The 20,355-nt window shown below is 36.9% G+C and overlaps 6 protein-coding genes across 7 annotated transcripts; 2 read left to right on the top strand and 4 right to left on the bottom strand.

Annotated features, from left to right (window-relative positions):
- The first annotated feature begins 25 nt into the window (after nucleotides 1–25).
- On the top strand, nucleotides 26–4,800 carry LOC145239694 (lariat debranching enzyme-like). Of its 2 annotated transcripts, none has more exons than XM_080103079.1 (10): nucleotides 26–489; nucleotides 748–950; nucleotides 1,152–1,264; nucleotides 1,341–1,489; nucleotides 1,733–1,826; nucleotides 1,959–2,104; nucleotides 2,166–2,345; nucleotides 2,557–2,698; nucleotides 3,243–3,366; nucleotides 4,096–4,800. In XM_080103079.1, the coding sequence occupies exons 1-10, from the start codon at nucleotides 214–216 to the stop codon at nucleotides 4,394–4,396; spliced, it is 1,728 nt and encodes a 575-aa protein (XP_079959205.1). In that variant the 5' UTR covers nucleotides 26–213; the 3' UTR covers nucleotides 4,397–4,800. The 2 variants fall into 2 exon arrangements, with proteins under 2 accessions (XP_079959205.1, XP_079959204.1); XM_080103078.1 differs by having other exon boundaries at nucleotides 78–489; nucleotides 3,240–3,366.
- On the bottom strand, nucleotides 4,757–6,394 carry LOC145239697 (coiled-coil domain-containing protein 134-like). The gene is made up of 5 exons (XM_080103081.1): nucleotides 6,161–6,394; nucleotides 6,020–6,101; nucleotides 5,508–5,689; nucleotides 5,123–5,200; nucleotides 4,757–5,051 (listed from the first exon to the last, which is right to left on the bottom strand). Exons 1-5 carry the CDS (start codon nucleotides 6,389–6,391, stop codon nucleotides 4,935–4,937), a joined length of 690 nt encoding a protein of 229 aa, XP_079959207.1. The 5' UTR covers nucleotides 6,392–6,394; the 3' UTR covers nucleotides 4,757–4,934.
- LOC145239698 (anaphase-promoting complex subunit 10-like) lies at nucleotides 6,359–7,899 on the bottom strand. The gene is made up of 5 exons (XM_080103082.1): nucleotides 7,724–7,899; nucleotides 7,575–7,665; nucleotides 7,133–7,253; nucleotides 6,937–7,041; nucleotides 6,359–6,840 (listed from the first exon to the last, which is right to left on the bottom strand). The coding sequence occupies exons 1-5, from the start codon at nucleotides 7,863–7,865 to the stop codon at nucleotides 6,691–6,693; spliced, it is 609 nt and encodes a 202-aa protein (XP_079959208.1). The 5' UTR covers nucleotides 7,866–7,899; the 3' UTR covers nucleotides 6,359–6,690.
- Nucleotides 7,900–9,280: 1,381 nt separating this feature from the next.
- On the top strand, nucleotides 9,281–14,544 carry LOC145239691 (deubiquitinating protein VCPIP1-like). Its single transcript, XM_080103075.1, has 11 exons — nucleotides 9,281–9,450; nucleotides 9,525–9,647; nucleotides 9,784–9,917; nucleotides 9,977–10,131; nucleotides 10,290–10,465; nucleotides 10,545–10,709; nucleotides 11,274–11,551; nucleotides 11,613–11,799; nucleotides 12,004–12,167; nucleotides 12,342–12,573; nucleotides 12,957–14,544. Exons 1-11 carry the CDS (start codon nucleotides 9,385–9,387, stop codon nucleotides 14,169–14,171), a joined length of 2,895 nt encoding a protein of 964 aa, XP_079959201.1. The 5' UTR covers nucleotides 9,281–9,384; the 3' UTR covers nucleotides 14,172–14,544.
- A 14-nt stretch (nucleotides 14,545–14,558) lies between these two features.
- On the bottom strand, nucleotides 14,559–17,630 carry LOC145239693 (ATP-dependent RNA helicase DHX33-like). The gene has a single exon (XM_080103077.1). It carries the CDS (start codon nucleotides 16,558–16,560, stop codon nucleotides 14,563–14,565), a length of 1,998 nt encoding a protein of 665 aa, XP_079959203.1. The 5' UTR covers nucleotides 16,561–17,630; the 3' UTR covers nucleotides 14,559–14,562.
- A 75-nt stretch (nucleotides 17,631–17,705) lies between these two features.
- LOC145239696 (small ribosomal subunit protein eS6-like) lies at nucleotides 17,706–20,349 on the bottom strand. The gene is made up of 7 exons (XM_080103080.1): nucleotides 20,265–20,349; nucleotides 19,957–20,088; nucleotides 19,209–19,307; nucleotides 18,915–19,026; nucleotides 18,697–18,846; nucleotides 18,357–18,514; nucleotides 17,706–17,836 (listed from the first exon to the last, which is right to left on the bottom strand). Exons 1-7 carry the CDS (start codon nucleotides 20,268–20,270, stop codon nucleotides 17,747–17,749), a joined length of 747 nt encoding a protein of 248 aa, XP_079959206.1. The 5' UTR covers nucleotides 20,271–20,349; the 3' UTR covers nucleotides 17,706–17,746.
- Between the last annotated feature and the right edge of the window lie 6 nt (nucleotides 20,350–20,355).

Genomic DNA, 20,355 nt, shown 5'->3' with positions numbered 1-20,355 from the left:
AGGTACAGACAGTGCACCTACTTAAATTTGACAGCCACAAAAACTTAAACTATAATATTAGCAACGTGTTTTATAATATTGCTAGAAATATACGGCAGGGGGATTTTTCGGTGATTTCCCCTCACAAAAGACCGCGGTTTCTTCGTTACGAAAACTTACAGCGATTGTCAGTTTTTATTTTTGTTTCTGCTGAACGTTTGGGCCGAATTCAATATGCACATAGCTGTCGAAGGGTGCTGTCATGGGGAACTCGACAAGATATATGAGACCCTGCAGTTTATCGAGAAGCAAGAGGGCATTGAAATTGAACTTCTGCTATGTTGTGGAGATTTTCAAGCTGTAAGGGATGAAGCCGATCTTCAATGCATGGCGGTCCCAGACAAACACAAATCAATGCAAGATTTTTGGCAGTATTATTCTGAAAAGAAAACCGCCCCATTTTTAACCATATTTATTGGTGGTAATCACGAAGCATCAAATTATTTACAGGTAATTTAAACAAAAAACAAAACAAAGTGAAAATATGGTAAAACAAGAAACAGCAATCATGGGGAAAAAAATTACACAAAATTTGGTTTTGTTTGTAATTTTGTTAATGTTTATTTTAGCTATATTTTGAGTGGTAATTATGAAGCATCTAATATTTTTACAGGGAATTAATCTGAAAAATATGGTAAAACATTTGGGAAAATAATTTTACACAAAAATTTGTCTTGTTTGTAATTTTTTATGACTGTTTTTTGGCAGGAACTTCCCTATGGTGGTTGGGTTGCTCCCAACATATTTTATCTCGGTTATGCTGGGGTAGTCAATTACAAAGGCCTGAGAATAGGTGGAGTATCAGGAATTTTCAAGCAACATGATTACACCAGAGGAAGATTTGAAAAGCCGCCATACACTGAATCAACTAAACGCAGTGTCTACCATGTTCGACACATGGACATTTTCAGGTAGAAATAAGTGATCAAGCTTATAGTTAAATTCCAGTTAGTGAGTTAGGTACTATTCTATTTAAATAAGAAACTAACTATGCCACAGTCTGCGGATTATGGCAGCTATACAGGCGATTTTTTTATTAAAAACAAAACCTATATTCTGAAGATTTAACATTGATTTGTTTCCAAATTTACTAGTTAGGTTTTGTACTCCAGGTTAAAGCAGCTGAAACAGCCAATGGACATTATGATGTCACATGACTGGCCAAACGGAATAGTGAATCATGGTGACAAAGAAAAGTTGATAGAAACGAAGTGGCATTTTGAAAGTAAGAGTGGCAAACTTTGACATAAAACGACTGTTTATGATGAAAAAGATAATTTTTTGTGTGTTTGTTTTCTCAGGGGACATTAGGACCAATCAACTTGGCAGTCTGCCATCATGGCAGTTACTTCAAACTTTGCAGCCACAATATTGGTTTTCAGGTCATTTACATGTAAAGTTTCCAGCTTTGGTAAATCATGATGCTGACACTTTTCCACCTCCTGAAACGGTAAGGCATAATTTTGTTTTATTTGTATACTAGTGCAAATTTTTTGTAACACTATAGCATATTAACGCTTAACAATATGGTGTAGCTACAGCATGTTTAGTCATGATCCACCAATTGTGCTATCCACTATTTTGCCCTTAATAATGTTACGCAGCTATTTCTTACTTGGTGATTGTTCAGTCCCATTGTGTCGCAATGCCTGTTTTCACCAAGCGAAATAAACTTAACTTAACATATTTTCAGTGCAAGGTTACTAAGTTTCTTGCTCTTGACAAATGTTTGCCAAGACGTGACTTTTTACAAGTCCTGGAGCTTCCAACACCAGATAATGCATCAGGTTAGTTGATCTTTTTTACAAGAATATATAATTTTTTAGTACAAATGTGCCTCTTGGTAATTCCATTTTCTTCTGCTGTATCACAGATTCAAAAACCATCAACATGCGATAAAATGATTATTTCTTGTTTAGATGATTTGTGTTATGATGCTGAATGGCTGGCAGTGTTAAAAGAAACAAACAGTTTGATGTCTTCCTCGTACAAGACATTTATTCTGCCAACCAAAGGCCTGCATGAAAAGTGGGATTATTCTGTAAATGAAGCAAAAATTAATGAGGTATACAATTCATTCAAGTTAGATAACACCGACAGTTTAAGAATGCCTTTATCATTCACAGGTGATTTCATTACTAGGAGAAGACCTTAAAATCCCATTAAACTTTCGTCCTGATGATTCATGTCTTTACAATCCTGAGCAGTTTTGTTACAATCGTCCAGTGGTCTGCAAAGTAAATCAACAAACAACTGAGTTTTGCGCTAAGCTTGAAATTAACGACCCACTCATGCTGTTACTGCAGGTAATTTTCTGTGACAACAAACCAATTTTGCATTATTTTAAACCCTTGTTTAAGGTGGTGTGAACCTCGTGAAACACACAAAAAAACAGTTTCTTCATTACTTTGCACTTTATTTTGGTCTGCACAATATTATACCAGGACAAAATAGACCAGGGACCTAAAAAAGTTGAAAAACCCTGTTGTAATGCAAATGTGCTACTTTGTATTGTAGCAAAGTGATTCTGCTGATGTCAGTTTAAACAACTCCTCCTGGATGACAGACGAGGCAAGTGAAATGCCAAGTGCCATAGTTAGCAACACGTCCATTAATCCAGATGAAATAAATCTTGAAGATGATGATGATGAAGAAGAAGGTTAGTTTAAAATCAACTATTACTGTAGAGTTTCACTCCATTTGTTTGCTCTTCCTTCCATGGCGTGTAACTATCTGGCAGGGTTCCTTTTCCTGATAAACCTCTCTTTCCTAACATGGGTAGTTAGATTCCGCTCGACTGGTCCTACCAAAGTTGCCCCTAGTCGTGTTATACTCACGAAATAGGCTATTGCTGCCAGGCATAATGTATAACAATGTATTGCTCATCCAGCAGTTTTATTATAAGTAATCGATGTTTCGACGTCCTATACAAGTGTTATACTCACATTGCGCCAAACTCACTCTCTGGTCAACTCCTGCCGCATAACGCTTTATAATACGATGTAGCTGCAGTGTGTTTAATCATTATCTACCATTTGTGCCATCCACTTTTTTGTGCTCCATAACGTTTTAGCGTTGCACAGCTATTTCCAGCTTGGTGTTTGTCGTGTCACTATGTGTTCTTTCACCGAGCAAAATAAACTCAACTCACAGAGGTTATAAAGATACATACGCATGCATTTAACTGTTTAATGTTGTATAAGATATATCCCAAGAAGTGGTATCAGAAGACACAGATAAAAGTCCGATACCAAGTAATGAAGAAGATGATGTTGCCATGGTGAGCTCTTTGTCATCCATGTCAAGCACTGAGGAAGAACTGGAATGGTAGGTTTAAAATGTTTAATCTTAATCAACAGCTCTAGTATTACAAACAAGTTTTTTGACTCAGTCACTAGTCACTTCAGGTCTCTGTGCCAGAGGTCTAACCTAACTAATGAAGATTTTGTTACAATTGGTTCAGAAATTTATAGAGTGTGTAGTTTTCAGTGATTTGCAACCCACATGTTGTAATTGTTCCTTTTATTACAAGTGCTTTTAGCATTATGTGTGCAGAAAATGTATAGATATACAATGTGTTAAAAAATGTAGCAGTTAACCGTGTCTGCTAGAGCAGGGGAGTGAAACACTTAAGTGTTTATGTGCAGTCCGCAAAGTCAGAGTAGCGAGTTTACATGATACAACCATTCTTTATTAGTGGTATATGCAATATTTTAATAGGATAATCAAAATCCCATGTTTAGAATTGGCAGTTGCGATTGTTGCATCATTGTATGCCATAGTTTGCACACAAAGCACAGTTAGTTCTTTCACTCTGCTATACTGTATATATGTTTGTTATTTATGACAATATTGGTTTTAATGTAGTTAATGGAATTAATGCATATTTTACTTTTTAATCATGCAATTTTGTTCTTGTCATGTTACACTGTAACAAGTGTTTTGATACTGCGGCCCTTGACTTACTTAAAAGTTTGTTTTTGGCCCTAAAAAGTTGTTTGGGTTTAACATCCCTGTGCTAGAGATTTGTAATTAACACAGCTGTACATTTTGCAGTGGCAAGAAATCAACACCAAAGAGACCCGCCATCAGTATTGCGGCAAACTTTTCTATGAACCTTCCTGCACCTAAACTCCCCCAGTCATCTACACCATCTCAAGCTTCCAAATCAGAAGCACGAGTGGGGGAAACGTTTCCCCCTGTAACAGACTCCATTCCTGTTCAATCGAGTGGTGGTAAAAGATCAAGTGACAATGATTCTGAAGCTACTGAAAGTGTGACCGCTGGTAAGGCAAAAAAGTTTAAACGAAGAAATGCATCATTTTATACTGGCCCAAGTGAGGATGAAACAACATGACTATTGGGTAGATGATTTATTTTCTTAAGATTCATCTTGATTTTGCAAAGTTGACTGCGGAGGTATGTCAAATAGTGTTGTCATTAAAGTGACTTTTGGCTAATCCTAGAACTGATTTTTTGCCCTTTTCCAAACAATATCTCCTCTATAGCATAACTGCACCATTTTACAAGAATTTCAGCTTGTATATTGAATAATAAATTTACAGAGATATGTCTAATAACAAGTGATCGGCTTTTGGCTGTCCCTAGAACTGATTTTTTTAACAACCAAACATGCATTCTAAACAGTATCTTCTTTGTTGCACAACTGAACATTTTAAATGAATTGCTGTTTGTACATTAGATGATAAATTTGAAATCTGTGTATCAAGTACATTTATTTAGTAAACGACAGTGAGAGTACCAGTGTCAATAAACTTTGGTGACATATTGCATCAAACACAGTCATTTCTTGCTTCTCAGCTGAACTGAGGCACCTCATTTTGGTTGAGCACCTTTGAAATAATCCCATAGCATGTCAATGCAAAAACTTGATGCTAAAGTTCGCGTTTAGACATTTGGGGACCCGTTCTTTTCTCTTTTCTTTCATGCACTTTTTTCTTCATCTTTGCTGTCTTATACAGTTCCCGTCTCTCTTCTGAAGTCAGTTCGGCCTAAAAGTTGATTGATTTTAGGACAAACCTAACAAAAACACTTAAGATTCAAATTTTAGACACAATATTACCTGTGCAGTATTTTCTTGCGCCTTAAATGGATTTTTGTAATTTGGGTCAACTTCACCAATACCAAGCTCCTGCTGCAACTAAAAAACAACAACACAACAAATGTTTGATTGTTAATACTCTTGGCATTTTATGTTATAATCTGTCTTCTCCTTTTGTCTCTGGCCTTAGTTTTAAAGCCAAAAGTACAGCTATAGTTCAAGACAACAAGACAAGCCAATATATTGGTAAAAGAACAAGACATCTTTCCACATATTATTGACCGTTTCTTGTCAGAGTTTTCAAACCATGAATTGTGTACCTTAGTTTAATATTGTTATTTATGTATGTATGTAAGTAGTCTCATTTACTGGGAAAGTGTGTTGCAAGGAGGCAATATACACTTACGCTTGTAAGAATCATTTGGTGGTCTCCTCGATATACACCAGTCTTGTTGCATATTTCGATAGCTTTCTCCATCACTGGTTTCCACATCTTTGAATTCTTTTTGTAGAACCCATGTACCAATTTTGGAAAGCGCACAATGATGTCAGCAAAAAGCGCGGTATTTTCCAGCACATGTGCCAACTCTGTCAAATAGGATAGGCTTAGGGCTGGTTGGGCTACATAAACAACCCAATATGATTGACTAAACATGTGAGAATTGTATATTTAACAAAATCTAATGGACTTTCAACACACATAAACAAGGACTTTGACAGATGAATAATAGGATGTAAAAGAATCATGTGCAGGGTTGTATAGATATGCCAAAAATTAGGCCTACCACACTTTTGACTTCACAGTTTAAAAAAAACTGGCTTCAACGCAAGACTTTTTTAAAAAGCATGACCCTGTGTAAGTTATTCAGCATCATTACAAGATTACATAAATTTGTGTCTTTAGAAGCACAGTACTACCATCTTTAATCTCCAAATCCACAGGAAATTTGTCCAACACAACATTTTTTTCTTCAAGATATTTTTCTGCTTGAGAGATTGTCTAAACACAAACAGTATTTCAGTGTCCAGGCTAAAATACCCTAATTATCATTAACCAACCTTAATTATTGTGTCTAACATGATCCAAGTTAGTTTAGCTTTCTTTTCCACTTTTTCTACAAGGAGCAGTTTCTGCACAGCCATTATATGATCTTTGCGTTTTACTTTGAATAACTTTTTGTACAGTTTAAATGAAGCAACACTTTCATCTTGTTCCTTCTTCTTTTCTTTGTCAGCAATTACACACAAAAACAGCAGTAGAAACAGACAAAAAATAGCTTGACTATTCATTTTCTAAACGATCTTAATTATCTCTGCAATCAAATACTTGTACAGACCAATCCAGTTAATCACAAATATGCATTACAATCCCAACCAGAGACATTAAAAAAAAACAAAGCATGGCAAAGTTAGTTATGATTTACTGGAAAAAAAACATGGCAAAGTTAGTTATGATTAACTGGATTCATCTGTACACAATAAACCAAAGCATCATATAAAGGTACAACAAAACAAACTTGCATCTTGCAATACAAGTTGGCTTAGACAAGCTGGAATTCCTTTCCAGTTTGCCTTGATGAAATGCAATGCTATCTTATAGTGCTGTACATAGCAGCATCCACACTGGTAAACTGAGGCAGTCTTTTTCCAATAATAACATTGTCTATTGATGCACTGTCTTTGGTGGAAGCAAAAGCTTTTATTTGTCGTAGGTGAGTGTCCCTTCCATTTTGGTGGTTCTGGTAGTCAAAATTAAAGCAAAGGATAAGTAGGGAATTAAAATAGTTGAAGTACACACAGACCAACATTAAGTATTCGTTAATATTTAAATTCACCTGCAAAACTGCTATTTGAGCCATAAATGTTCTTGTTGGTTTTCCATGGACAGAATCATTTAGCTTGATCCAAACCCAGCCAGAGGGTTCATTGATTTCCACCATCTGTGTAAACATAAAATGGTGTAACATAAACCGATGAACATTGAACAGTAGTCACATTCCGGGACAAATAATTCACAATGCAACTGTTAACCTCAATTTCATGAAGGTCATTAAAGTCATTTCCCACTCGAACTGATAACTTGTTTGGAGTGTAGCTCTCATCTGATTTGTAGTCGGTGTAAATGCCAATGCTGTGCAAAGTAGTTTTCCGTCTGCAAAAGGCAAGTAATTATAACACAAGACTGAACGTAGATCTAGTGCTATACTAAGGATGACTTCTGGCAACCTGTTACAGCGAAATTATGTTAATAAAATAACCAATTGTGCAATTATTCAGGCTATTTTCTCCACAAATGGCTACAATGAGATCTATATTATACATGTAACAAGTATGCAACCAAACAGATTTGTCTATAATTTGATAACTACTACTAAATAAATAACTGACTTAAAAAACAATGCAATTTTAAAACATAATAGTAAAGAGCAATGGGCCAATACCAAAAATGGAATTCAATTTATTGGTAACAAACCGAAACTGAATGTTGACCATATGTGGTTGGGAGCCATCAGATTGCCAATAGGTTTCCAAGTTATTGTCTCGAAGCAAACTGACTCCATACCCTGCAAAGCAGATCATAATGCAAAACTTTTTCTTGCAATCCACAAATCTTGATATTACCCTGTTTGCATGAGGAAACAGACCATACAGCTTGTGCTCCAATTTCTTTCAGTCCTTCATTTTCCAGGAGTTCTTTTACACTGGAAACTAGGAAATAGTTACCTGGGTCATTCTCATCAACCCCAGTGTCTGTGTCACCCATTTTATATTTCACAGTCTGAAACAGAGGTTAAACATTTGAAGCTAGAAGAACCTTTATTTACATTTAATCGTTTAGGACTATTTGTTGATTAATTTTGATTCAAAAGCACTGTTGCTTTGTCAATTATTCTCTATTTATAGAGGTATGGAAAGTGGTCAAAGCAACAATGCAAAAAATAACAGTTTCTTTAAGGCCTATAACAATCAAAATCTATATACTTCAGGTATGATACAATTAATTTATGTGTTTTGAAGTGAAAGGTATTAATAATGTTCATAAACACATCCAAATGAATGTCTTCAAAAGCTAGCAACTGCATGTTACAACAGTAGAAGTAATAACACCAAACTGATCCACTAAATCGCACATAGAGCAAAACTCTTTAGCACAAGAACAATCAATCAATGTGCCAAGCCAACGTGAAACGCTGCCAAGCCAACGTGAAACGCTGAGTCTTAAACAGTTAATAGGTGACACGACAGTCGAATGGTTTACTAATATAAGGACAACCAAGTAAGAACTGCTCTACATATGCATATCACGGATTCTCAATTTCTCATGTTTACAAAGTACATGAAGCAAACGAGCGTCTTGTTTAAAGAACACCACACAACATAGAAAACGGCCCGCTAAAATATATACGTTTAGGTGCATCGCGTTGTCTGAGCTTCACTACGCTACAAGAAAACAACAAGAATCAAGCATTGCCGGTATAAGTCGTTTTATTTTTATGGATGTACGATTGTACGTGCTTCACATTTCGTGGTAAAACAACACGTTCTGCGCGCATAAAGGTACTTTCCCCAATGATTGTTTGACGTCACACAGATATCTGTCCGGAAATTACAAACAAACTGGACTTTACGTGTTTGCAAATTTTCAAGCAAAAACTTTTTTTTAGTGTATTGGGCACATACTATTTTTTTCAAGTTGTGAACCTCATTTTATTTTTTTTTAGATTATTAACATCATTTTGTGGCCACTTTATTGGTTTGTTTATGTGCCATTCAAGTCTCCATTGTTTGGAAATCAAATGTTATAAATCTTGAACAGTTGATTGTTTTCGTTCTAAGATGTTGTATTATTTAATAAGGAAATTTCGGTGTTTTTATTTGAGATTGCTAACAATTATGTTCCTCTTCGTTTTGAAAATTCTACTATACCTAATTTTCGAGAATTTTCATGGCGTCACTAAAGCATAGTTAACTTATGCATATTCAGCAGAAATATAATTAGCAGAAATTTTGCTTTTATACATTTGTGTGGTTTTTCTAAACAATCATTTACTGTTTTTACAACAAATTTAATGAAAAAAATTCTTTTGCGTTGTTGTACAAGTAAAAGCTTATGAAAAATGTGTGGTGAAGTTATACTACACAATATAAGAGGATGTATGTAATGCTAAAAATAGGCTGTTAACCCAATTGCATTTGTTGTAACTTGTAGGTCGCTGTTGATGCTGCTGTGAAATGAAATTAGGCAACTTTTGTAATTTAACTATTATTCCCCCAGCAATACAATGGATGGTGAAATCCAGGAAAACTATGAAACGTTATGCGGACAGTGCCCAGACACTGAATGCAATGTATGTTTTTTTTTTATCTTACATGTCAAGTTCAATCGCCACCAGTCGTTTCTTTACTAATTTTTGTTTTCTAGAATACCCTATACTTCTTTTCTACCACTACTTTGATCATCTGCCCATCATGCGGCCAAGAACACCCTAAAGATTCTTTGCTAAATGTTAGTGTTCTTGACAAAAAGAAAGATTTGGCAAAAATGGTGAGAAACTGATATTGTGGCTTTTATATGTTAAACAATTTACTGTTTTTGTTCTATGTGCGAAACTTCAATTTTTAATATTAGTCAAAGCCGTTCAATGGTAGCTTGGAATGTTAAGATTTGTTTATTTTTACAGGTCAAGGGTTACTTGGCAAACCTTGGCATGCCTCACAAAGGCACAGAATTTGTAAAAGTAAATGGTTTGTCCAATTTTCAATGCAAGCTCTTATCACCATTGTTAACTCTTTATGGCATGGACAAAGAGGGCAGGTATGTTAACATAAGTTTAAGTTGTAATGGTTGCAAGCTACCATGTGTTCAACTTATAGACCGAGGTTGTTAACTGACTTGGGACACTCTGAAATTATCAACTGTGGTAAATTAATTGGGAATCGAACATTCCAAATATCGAGTCATCACACTAATATTAATGGATATGGCAAAGATCAGTCGGGAAGCTTAAAGTACTTGGAAGGCTTTTTAGGTAAGCATTACTCTTACTTTGTGATTTATTTAAGCCAAATTCATCTATAGAATATGTCAAAATATTCTAATTCATGGTGAACCAATTGCTGCCGTATTTGGGCATTTTTCAGGCTGGGGAATCGTCAATTTTCTATTCTAATCCTGTTGTGTGTTTAGATATTTTGAAGGAACATCACAAAGGAGACGAAGTACTTATTCCTTTGCATGCTGATGGTGATGGGCATTGTCTTGTCCATGCTGTCTCAAGGGCCCTAATTGGCAGAGAACTATTCTGGCATGGGCTAAGAAAAAACCTGCAGAACCATCTCAAAGCCCACCTCTCTGATTACAAGGTAAACAATTCACTGCAAAATAAACAAAACGATAGCAGTTCTTCACAAGCATTGATACAAATGGATTTTTGTTGGACAGGAACTGTTTAAAGAATTTCATGATGAAGATGAATGGGAATCATTGATAGAAGAGGCTGATCCATTTAACTGCTCGGGTGGAATTACTGGTGGCTTGGGAAATATTCATATCTTTGCTTTGAGCAATACCTTACAGAGGCCAATTATGCTTATTGACATGCCAAAGGTAAGTAAACATAGAGTATTGTGTTTAAAAATCAAAATACTGTATGCCACAAAGAAGAAACCTGTTTATTAGGGTTTTAGCCTGATACCTTTAGTGCTCTATATTATATCTAGTGATGGGACGAGTACTCGGTATCGAACGATTTCAGTAGTATCGATACTCGTACTCGGTATCGAAATATTTTGTCTCAGTTTTCCATACCAACGTGCGAGTACCGAAGGCCGATTTACACTATAAGAATACGGGCAACTTTATGCCAATATTTGCTTCGGACAGCACGGAAGTGGAAAAAAGTTCCGTCAGTTTATGTATATCTTTTTCGCTATCACATGGAGATTACATATTTCGGCATGTGTCTGTGCACGCCTGTACCCTGACCATGGCAGATAAATTAGCCAGTGATATACAACTACAAAAGTACAACACTACACTTAAGTACTCAGTATCGAAGGTATATACATGTGGTACTCAGTTCTCGCTTCAAAACCTGGTATCGTCCCATCACTTATATCCCACAGCTTATTGTATGTTCTTGTATATTAACTTGCACTAATATGTTAACAGAACATGCAAAAAGTGGGCGACTACTCTGGCTTGTTTGTACCAGTCTTAAGTGAACCAAAGTTGTGTCTGGAAAAGTCTCCAATCTGTATTGCTTGGAGTGGGGCAGCACACAACCATTTCGTGCCATTGGTTCCAATCGAGGGAAAGACTCTTCCAACTGTGCCAAAGGAATTGATACCAAATGTGTGGGGTGTTCCCCAAGAAAAAGCCAACAGTTACCTTGAGTACAATGAAGATGGTAGCCTCACTATTGGCAAAGGCAAGCCACTAAAAACCAGGTAACATCAGTAGTATCTTTGAAGTGATTGTAACTGGTAACTATATGAATGGCCTTTACAGCTATTTGTTGAAGTTGGCAAGAGCCATGGAATCAGCGTTCCAACAGCATCATGAAGTTTCACCATCATTAGTAGAGGACTTCTACCAGTATGTGCATTATCCAAGGAAGTATTTTTCAATTCAGCCGCACCAAATGACCAGTGTTACGAAATCTGCATATGCTGACAGTAAAATTCGCAAGTGCCTGGTAAGACCCATGTTGATATTGTAACACCATATCTGTGTCTGTTAAAAGCAGCAGTTGTATAGTATGTTTTCAGCCTGCTATTCCCAAACAATTCAGTGCTTTAAAGTAGCTATAATAGCCCATATGGTGTATGTCTTGTCGGGGCCTAACAGTGTGCACTCTGCAGCTATCTTATCATATTGCCATGTGTGTTTCACTATTTAGGACTGCAAAGCATTGCAAGAGGTACAAGTCACCCCAGCGATGCTAAAACCCGGTGGATGTTTATACGACTTGGTGATAGAGTGCCATCATGTTCCAAAGACAAACAAGCAATACACATTTCAGTCACACAAAATTGTATGCAACTACAATGAAGCAGCAGATATGTAAGTAAACCATAGAATAGTTTTTACATAATCAAACTAAATATGGGGTCATCAGTTTTTAAAGTTGCCTAAATGCCCCTTGTAATATTATGCTATGTCTAGTAAACTCCCAATCATGAATGAATTATTTATGGATGTTAGTGGAAGATTTTCTTACCTACGTTTGTGTCTCAGGTTGGTGGTGGCCAACAGCGAATGCTCAACATGCAAACGATATGCAACTCGAATGGTCGATCGCCTGGGCAACATTGTTTATCACAATGGCGACCCAACGGACACACCCACTGTTATACCTACAAAGTGCAATTGCAAGTACAAGCATTACTGGAATGGCATAGAATATGACAATTTGCCGGAAAAGTTTACGATGACTTTGGAGTGGGAGGGAAAAAGTTACACTGCTGATGTAAGTGAAAAAACTTGGTGTATGTGATTTTGATAATCTAACAACTTGTTGTGTATTGCTAAGTGACAACATACATTTGAGCAATTTCTCTTTTTCGCAATTTCACAATAAGCGCAGTGGTTCCTGATAGGTTACACTAAATTGTCCCAAACTTATAGTCACTAACTGCCTTAGTCTAATTCATTGGACTTGCAATAACAGGCAGCTCGATGGTGGACTCAGTGCGAGCATAATGCATTGAAGCATTGCCCGCCCACTGAGGATAAAAAAAAAAATTGTGCACTCCAGTTTTTTTTTGCTATCTATGTAATGTTATCATCAACATGAGACTTTTAGTGAATAACACACTATTCTTAGCTAACTCTTTTATTATGTTATTACAGGTTCTATGGTTTTATGGTGACTCTAATCCAGAACTTAACAGCAAACCACAAGAGGAGGCACAGCGAATTGTGCATGCAAACTTTGGCAGCTCAGGCACAGAATCTTTGGTATTGCAATTGACCACATGTTTGGAATCAAAAGACACTGAACTTAACAGAGAAGTGGCACTTCATCAGGAGGAAAGTGTTGATGGTTCCATTTTGCTTGATTCTATCAAAACGGAATCTTCGAAACAGACCAGCAGTTTAGATGATAGCCATCCTTCTACCTCATTGGACAATATTAAAATTGTAGAAAAAGCAACACCTGTGCAATCTGCTTTTAAGCGCAAGTCCAATGGACAACCCATAGTTTCAGATTCACCTCAAAGTAGCCAAAGCAAAGAAAAAGTGAATGTGAAAATTTCTACTTGCAAGGGACAGAAGAAAACGTTTAAGCTGCAATCACAAACAACTGTTAAAGACCTGAATGCATTGGTACAGTCTTGTTTTCATATTCCTGAAGATAGGCAAATACTTAAGTATGGCTTTCCTCCACAAATATTAAGTGGAACTGGTGTTATTGAACTAAAGAGTGGAGATCAAATAAAGGTTGATGAAAAAACAGCGGAACCAAAAGATAAACCAGTAGAGCATTCCCCAGTTGCTAAATCATCAAGTAGCAGCAGTTCATACAATGATATTGCAAGCACTACAGGACTTTTTGCCAAGCTTGAACAACTAAAAGCTGAATTTGTGTCAAGCAATATGTCAACTATGTGGGATTATTGCTGTGGTATGCCACATTTGTTTTTACCAGGTGGTGTGTTTTACCAGCAGTTTGAGATTGACATTGGTTTGAAACATGGAGGCCATTGTTCGTTTCCGTTAATACCTGACAGAAGATTTCAGTTTAATGAAAAGCACAATCGCATTGAGCTGTGTCTAGAGCCTGTCGGCCATTTTCCTGTTGACAGCGACATTTTGCAAGTTATCAAAAAGTTTGCAACTACAAATGTAAATGATTTGACATCTGGCAAAGTACAAGACATTAAAACAAGTGGGATAGAGTCCACTGAAAATCTCTCGAATGATGTACAGTCCGGCAGTTCTAGGTTGGCTCCTGGTTTTTTTACAGTTGGAGACCAACCTACTACTCTAACTGCCGATGAAATTGATAGCCAAAGAAATGAACTGAGGGAAATGGTTAAAAGAATTAATGATCTAAAGAAATGATTTTTTGTTCCTTTTGCATATTACAGTTCCTTTTTTACAACTTTTTTACTCTTTTCTTTCCTGACAGTTCGAATCATGGAATATTTCGAAGTATTGGTGTATGTTTAGTATTAGGACCTATCGATATGAACTTCTTTCTGTAATCTTTGCATTAGATGCAAATCTATTTATTAAACACAGACAGAAAATTTTGCAAATATGCCTGTTTGTGGTCCTGCATGCACTGTGACAGTCTATTAGAGTTTTGGCAATATGGTACCTACAGTTTGGCCTGGTACTGATAACACATTATTATCCTATATCACCCGCATTTGATTTTGTATAATTTTGTTCCAAAAACTTTTCAAACTGCAATAAAAATGCATGGTATCTATATACTACTCAATGTACACTATTTGTGACCTTTTAATTTCTTCTGGAAATAATCATGAGCACTTTCATATAGCCAATCTGGGTCAACGACACACAAATCGCGCATATAGCATTTGGTAGTATGTACCAGTTCACGAAAAACAACATACGCTGGTTTAGATTGAAATAAACAGGAGGAGGGATGAATGTAGACAGTTTGGTTGGAGTCTATTGCACGATAAGAGCCATCAGGGTGCAATTCAGCAGCATTAATAAACAAACCAGCTGCAGCGCTTCTCCGCAAAGCAGTTATGTCCCTGTGACTTGAGGTTACCACAATTTTAGCCTTTAAGCATAAGTCTCTTAACTGCTTACGGATGTCCATGACAGTATTCATGTTTCGCAAATTGATGTAATTTTCAAAACACCAGGATTTGCTGCCTTTGTTTTGCTTAAAACCTCTGTAAATGTTCAACAGCATTGCAAAGTCACCTTCGCTTGCAGTGAATTTTCTTCTTGCAGCACATGCCTCAGACCTCTTTGCCTGAGGTGTGTACAATACACTTTCAACAGACAGCATTGCTATTAAGCTTATCATCTCTTCCACACAATGGTGATCAACCGATGCCACCAAAGCTTTTGCTAACTTTGGTTCTAAAGGAAAAATGGCAAGCTTTTTACCCAATTCTGACAGCATGTAGCCACCAGTTTCTTTCTCTTTGATTGCACCAAGTATTTGAAGCTCTTGAAAGGCAACATTTATTGCTTTTTCTTTGGGCGGGTCAATGAAGTCAAAATTTTGAACATCGTCTATACCAATTGCCATCAACTGAAGGATTATGTTACTGACATTTGATCTTTGTATTTCAGGAATTGCATTTTGTCTGAGCCTGTCAAACTCATCTTCTGTGTACAGACGATAAACAACTCCAGGTCTTTCCCGCCCTGCTCTGCCTGCTCTTTGCCATGCTTGGGCCTGTGAAATCCATTGTCGTGCCAAAACATCAAGGCCACTTGATGGGTGAAATGTTTTTGCTTTTACTCTGCCCGGATCAATCACAAACTTTATGCCTTTGATTGTCACAGACGTTTCGGCAATATTTGTTGCCAGTACAACTTTCCGATGGCCCTTTGGTGTTTGTTTAAATGCTTTAAGCTGTTGGTAATGGGGTAAAGTAGCAAACAATGGGCAGATATATAGTTTAGGAAGGCTAGTTGACATTGTTGTGCTAATTTCTTTAATAGTTTGACTTAAAGATTCAATCTCCTCTTGTCCAGTCAAAAACACCAAAATATCGTCTTGTTCTGGTTCCGTTTTGTGCAATTGGAAAATAGTGCTTAGGGCAGTGCCGTAGTAGTCCTTATGAGGTTCAGTGGTGTACTTTAGCTTAATTGCATGCAACCTTCCCTCAATATAAAGAACAGGTGCTTTGTTAAAATATGTCGAAAAGTGGTCCACATCCATTGTTGCAGACATTACAATCAACTTCAACTTATTGTGACTCTTATTGCGCTGCTTTTGTGCTTGTTTTACAATGCCAAACAGCACATCAGTTTGTATTGTCCGTTCATGAGCCTCATCAAGGATAATACAAGAATATTTTGTAAGGAGCTTGTCCCCAATGGCTTCTCGTAGAAGCATTCCATCAGTCATGTATTTTATTTTAGTGCTTGAAGATGTACAGTCTTCGAATCGAACACAATAACCAATGTCTGTGCCCAATTCAGAACCATGTTCTTTTGACACCCTTTGGGCAATAGTTATGGCAGCAACCCTTCTAGGTTGTGTACATCCTATTATTCCACCCTTACAAATGCCCTCTTCCAAAATAAACTGAGGAATTTGTGTCGTTTTGCCACTTGCAGTTTCTCCAATAACAATTGCCGAATCAACCTTACTTATCTCCTCTATAAACTTTTTCCTTGCTCCATGAATTGGTAGATTCAGCTGCTCTCTTGGTCTTCCATTAGAAGTATTTTTGATATGTACGTTTTCCAACGGCTTCATTGTGCTACTTTGGCTAACCGGCAATTTCATTGAAATTGACCAGAATATGAACTCTTGATTCCCAATTTCTGGAAACAAAACGGTGCACGTTTTAAGTAAGCCAGGGTCTTAAAAGTTATAACAATTATAAATTTAATCTTTAGCGTAGCCGGTAGCGTATTGGTATCATTAAGCAGGTATTATAACTTTAATACTACACAACACCTACTAGCAATCGCGCCATTACGTCACAAAAATAAAGACAAGAGGGGAAACAATACGTACGGAATAAGATTAAACCGCTATGTATACGACATCATGCTTTCCACAGTTAAAAATACATTGCCAATTTAAGTTTATATATATTTTGAAAAAGCACAGTACAGCAAAAACGACCGTCTACATTACGTCTATGCCTGACAGTTTCTTAGTTGTCCAAACTTTTTCATCGTGGCCAAGTAGCCTATATTCAGTGTTGGGATTCAGCCGGCTCGCACCGGTTCTATAGAACCGTCTCACGAAATTTTATGAGATCAGCGAACCGGTTAGCATTACTGGTTACTGTCAAATGGAGTTTTGTAACAGAACCGGCTGAAAAAAATGACTTTTGTGGTAGAACCAGCTGACAAAAAATTTGAATCCCACCACTGCCTATATTCCGTCGAAGGTGCCGCCTCCAGTAAAATACGCAAGACTGTTGCTATGCTACAGCAGTTTCACTTTGTATGAACTTTTAATCCGATATCTGTAACGACATTTCGTCTCTTAAAAAAACCTGAAACCCGCTGGTAAATACAATTGCTCTCATTTTCAGTGCACAGGTAGATAGAAACTTTGCAACCTATATCATAAGCGTCGATTGTAGTGGCAAGTTTTTCTTACGCTTAAAACCTAGCTATTGCATGCCACCATGACTGAACGCCTCTTCGCGACGGTAAATAGGTTCTATGGAAAGCGGCAGCGTTGCGTTTTGCTTTAGCCAAAAATCCCAATCCACACTTTGGTAGGCTGTATGTTACACAATTTATAAATGATGCCGTTAAATGCCACTTTAACGCACTTTGACTCCTCGTCTTTGCTCATTCCCTACCATTATTGCACCTTCATTTGCGACATGTTAACCCCAAAAATCACAGGAAATCTTTTTATGGTTCAGTAACCATAAAAAACGTCTGACACAGTTACAAAAGAACAACTTCCAGTGTGATATCTGTATTAATCAATAGCAGCATTGCGATCACTGGGAAGTAACGGAATGCGATTGTGATGCTCGCAAACTGGACAGACGCCTCTTCTTGTGTGCCTGTAGACGTTTCTCCTTTTGCTCCTGTTGACAGAAATGCATTAGATAAGTTACAAGCGATATTTGGACAATTAGACAAGTTTAAATAAAATCACAAGGTCCATTTAAGAGCACAACTTTAAGAGAGCATTCAGTTGTTAGATGGGGACTGGCAGAAGATCTATATGGAAAGATATCTGCTAATTAACCATGTTTTGATTTAGCACATTTGGAAAAGACCAAGACAGCATTGTTTAGCTGCATCGGTGGCAAACATGTGCAGATAAAACATGCTTGATCACTGTAGTATCAACACAATTTTAACTTGTTATTTTGATGTACAAATTACACAAATAGGAACAGTTCTTGTGGGATCATTCATTAAACATCAGTTAATCCAGACCTATTGGGACCAAAAAATTGTCTGGAAGATTTAGATTAACCGATGGCAATTAGTTAAAACCTTACCACATTACGAATCATTTGTACCTGAAGTTTTGTCCAAATTAATCGAATCCTGATTAACAAAGGTTTACTGTAGATTTGAATCATAACAGTAACATACCTTTAGTTTCTTAGCGAGCAATTTCTTGTATTCAGCTTCCGATTTCTTTGCCTGCTCCGAGCGGTTGCGCTTGATCGCCATTCTGTGTCTCTTTCTCTGCAGGGTCAGTGGTGTGACAAGTCGCTGAATCTTGGGGGCTTTGGACTTTGCTGGCTTGCCTAAAAGTAAAAGACACAAAAACAATGGTTACAATTTTTCAAAACACTTCACTGAATTTTAATGTTAAAACAAATGTGCATCAGATACTATCTAGTGCTTTGATACCAATCACTGGTGTTCAGAATTTAGCTATCCATCATATGCCATGCCACCACACAACAAAACATTTAAATTTACTGACCATCCTTTGCTGGTAGGGGCCTTCGGATGACATATCGCCTGACATCATCTTCTTTGGTTAACATGAAGAGCTTGCGAATTTTGCTTGCCCGTTTTGGTCCCAGTCGTTTGGGGACAGTTGTATCAGTAAGGCCTGGGATTTCCTTTTCACCTGTTCATAAATAAAGGTTGAAATAGTAGAAACACAACTAAGCAATGATTTTAAAGCATGTTACATACCTCGCTTGACAATGACAAGATTCAAAACACTAAGAAATGCATCAACAATGCAACCGCGCACAGATTTTCGCTTACGCTCTCCTGTTCTGCGAGGCCTGTAGCAAGAGTGACCCTAAATAACAATTCACTGATAAATCATTAGTTTTTCATCTTGTAACTTTTTTTTGCATTTGCTGATATCTTCTAATCCATTAACAGAAATTTATTACCAAGGCAACCAATATTTGTTGTTTGATAATGTTAAGAAAAAACTCTCAAATATTGATGAAGTCTAAAAAATGAGCAGAAACCAACCTTGCTTAGCAAAAGTCTGACTCTGCCAGCTGTAAGAACTCCCTGTTTCATTGGAAAACCCTGCTTGTCATTGCCCCCGGTAATGCGAACAATGTAGCCCTGTGCAAAAATCATTTATAAAATGTATGAACAATGAATTGTAAATGTTAGTACATTTACGATAAGTCTCTTATTTCAGGCCCATAAAAAATCCTTAAAAATTGAATAGGGTAAAGCTATACAATTCTGAAATGTATGACTAAAGCATATCATCAATACAACAATAAACACAGGCAAATATATTGTTTCAACTTTTAATTAAACTTGTTTTTTGACATGTTTGATTGCATTATGGCTGGGCTGTTATTGTTAACAGGACCACATCATTTTATTGTTAAAACTATTTGGACTGTGAGCCCTTATTCTACTCCTGTGGCATGAATTACCTTTGGAAAACCTATTGCCAAACACTAAAATCAGTTTTAAATGAATGACATTTTAAGTATTTACAATTATTGCAGTTGTGCCCCTGCAATCATTACAGAGTTTTGACTTTTGACAAACACACACTACAATTTTTATTAAAAATTACTATACCAAGTGGATATTTTGTTGTCATATGGTGACTGACAGACTATCTACAGAAAGATATCTGTTAATTAACCATAGTTTTGATTTAACACATTTGGAAAAGACCAAGACAGCATTGTTTAGCTGCATCGGTGGCAAACATGTGTACGAAAAGTGTTTGAGCGAAAACAAAACGTACCTTCCATTCGTCTCCAAGACTTTCCGCCGACACTTCTTGAGCCATACGGCGATCGTAGAAAGGCCTCAATTTCTTTTCATCGTCGACTTCAAACACCTTTTGACATCCCGTCGCCGGGAATGCAATATTCAACTGCAACAAGAATACATGTCTGGTGATTCTATGCTCAAGTTGTCTGCTGTATCTGTCTTCATCGAAGCTTGTGTGAGCAGCATGGGCCTAAAAAGCTGATATTTGTGTACAGGTATTATCTAACTTCATACTGCGGCATATTGCGCTGTCGTATTTTACCTGTATTTGTATCTTACCTTCATTTTCGCAAAACTCGTACACCCACTTCGGCGTACTCACAAAAAGGACATTATCTGGATCCCATTTCGCAAATGCAGAGACATGAGT

The sequence above is a fragment of the Phallusia mammillata genome, chromosome 7, assembly GCF_965637545.1.
Source record: "Phallusia mammillata chromosome 7, kaPhaMamm4.hap1.1, whole genome shotgun sequence".
Lineage (NCBI taxonomy): Eukaryota > Metazoa > Chordata > Ascidiacea > Phlebobranchia > Ascidiidae > Phallusia > Phallusia mammillata.
Note: the sequence above shows the minus strand (reverse complement) of the source record. Positions and strands in the feature narration are given on the sequence as shown.

Coding starts and splice junctions, on each gene's coding strand:
- LOC145239694 (XM_080103078.1), top strand. CDS start 214: ATGCACATAGCTGTCGAAGGGTGCTGTCATGGGGAACTCGACAAGATA. Junction 490..747: donor AAGCATCAAATTATTTACAG/GTAATTTAAACA, acceptor GTTTTTTGGCAG/GAACTTCCCTATGGTGGTTG. Junction 951..1,151: donor CGACACATGGACATTTTCAG/GTAGAAATAAGT, acceptor TTTGTACTCCAG/GTTAAAGCAGCTGAAACAGC.
- LOC145239697 (XM_080103081.1), bottom strand. CDS start 6,391: ATGAATAGTCAAGCTATTTTTTGTCTGTTTCTACTGCTGTTTTTGTGT. Junction 6,102..6,160: donor TGTTAGACACAATAATTAAG/GTTGGTTAATGA, acceptor GTTTGTGTTTAG/ACAATCTCTCAAGCAGAAAA. Junction 5,052..5,122: donor CGCAAGAAAATACTGCACAG/GTAATATTGTGT, acceptor ATCAACTTTTAG/GCCGAACTGACTTCAGAAGA.
- LOC145239698 (XM_080103082.1), bottom strand. CDS start 7,865: ATGGGTGACACAGACACTGGGGTTGATGAGAATGACCCAGGTAACTAT. Junction 7,254..7,574: donor ATGGTCAACATTCAGTTTCG/GTTTGTTACCAA, acceptor TGCCTTTTGCAG/ACGGAAAACTACTTTGCACA. Junction 7,042..7,132: donor ATGACCTTCATGAAATTGAG/GTTAACAGTTGC, acceptor ATGTTTACACAG/ATGGTGGAAATCAATGAACC.
- LOC145239691 (XM_080103075.1), top strand. CDS start 9,385: ATGGATGGTGAAATCCAGGAAAACTATGAAACGTTATGCGGACAGTGC. Junction 9,451..9,524: donor GCCCAGACACTGAATGCAAT/GTATGTTTTTTT, acceptor TTTGTTTTCTAG/AATACCCTATACTTCTTTTC. Junction 12,168..12,341: donor TACAATGAAGCAGCAGATAT/GTAAGTAAACCA, acceptor TTTGTGTCTCAG/GTTGGTGGTGGCCAACAGCG.
- LOC145239693 (XM_080103077.1), bottom strand. CDS start 16,560: ATGAAATTGCCGGTTAGCCAAAGTAGCACAATGAAGCCGTTGGAAAAC.
- LOC145239696 (XM_080103080.1), bottom strand. Junction 19,308..19,956: donor GTCTTGGAGACGAATGGAAG/GTACGTTTTGTT, acceptor ATTTTTGCACAG/GGCTACATTGTTCGCATTAC. Junction 18,515..18,696: donor GCCCCTACCAGCAAAGGATG/GTCAGTAAATTT, acceptor TTTTACTTTTAG/GCAAGCCAGCAAAGTCCAAA.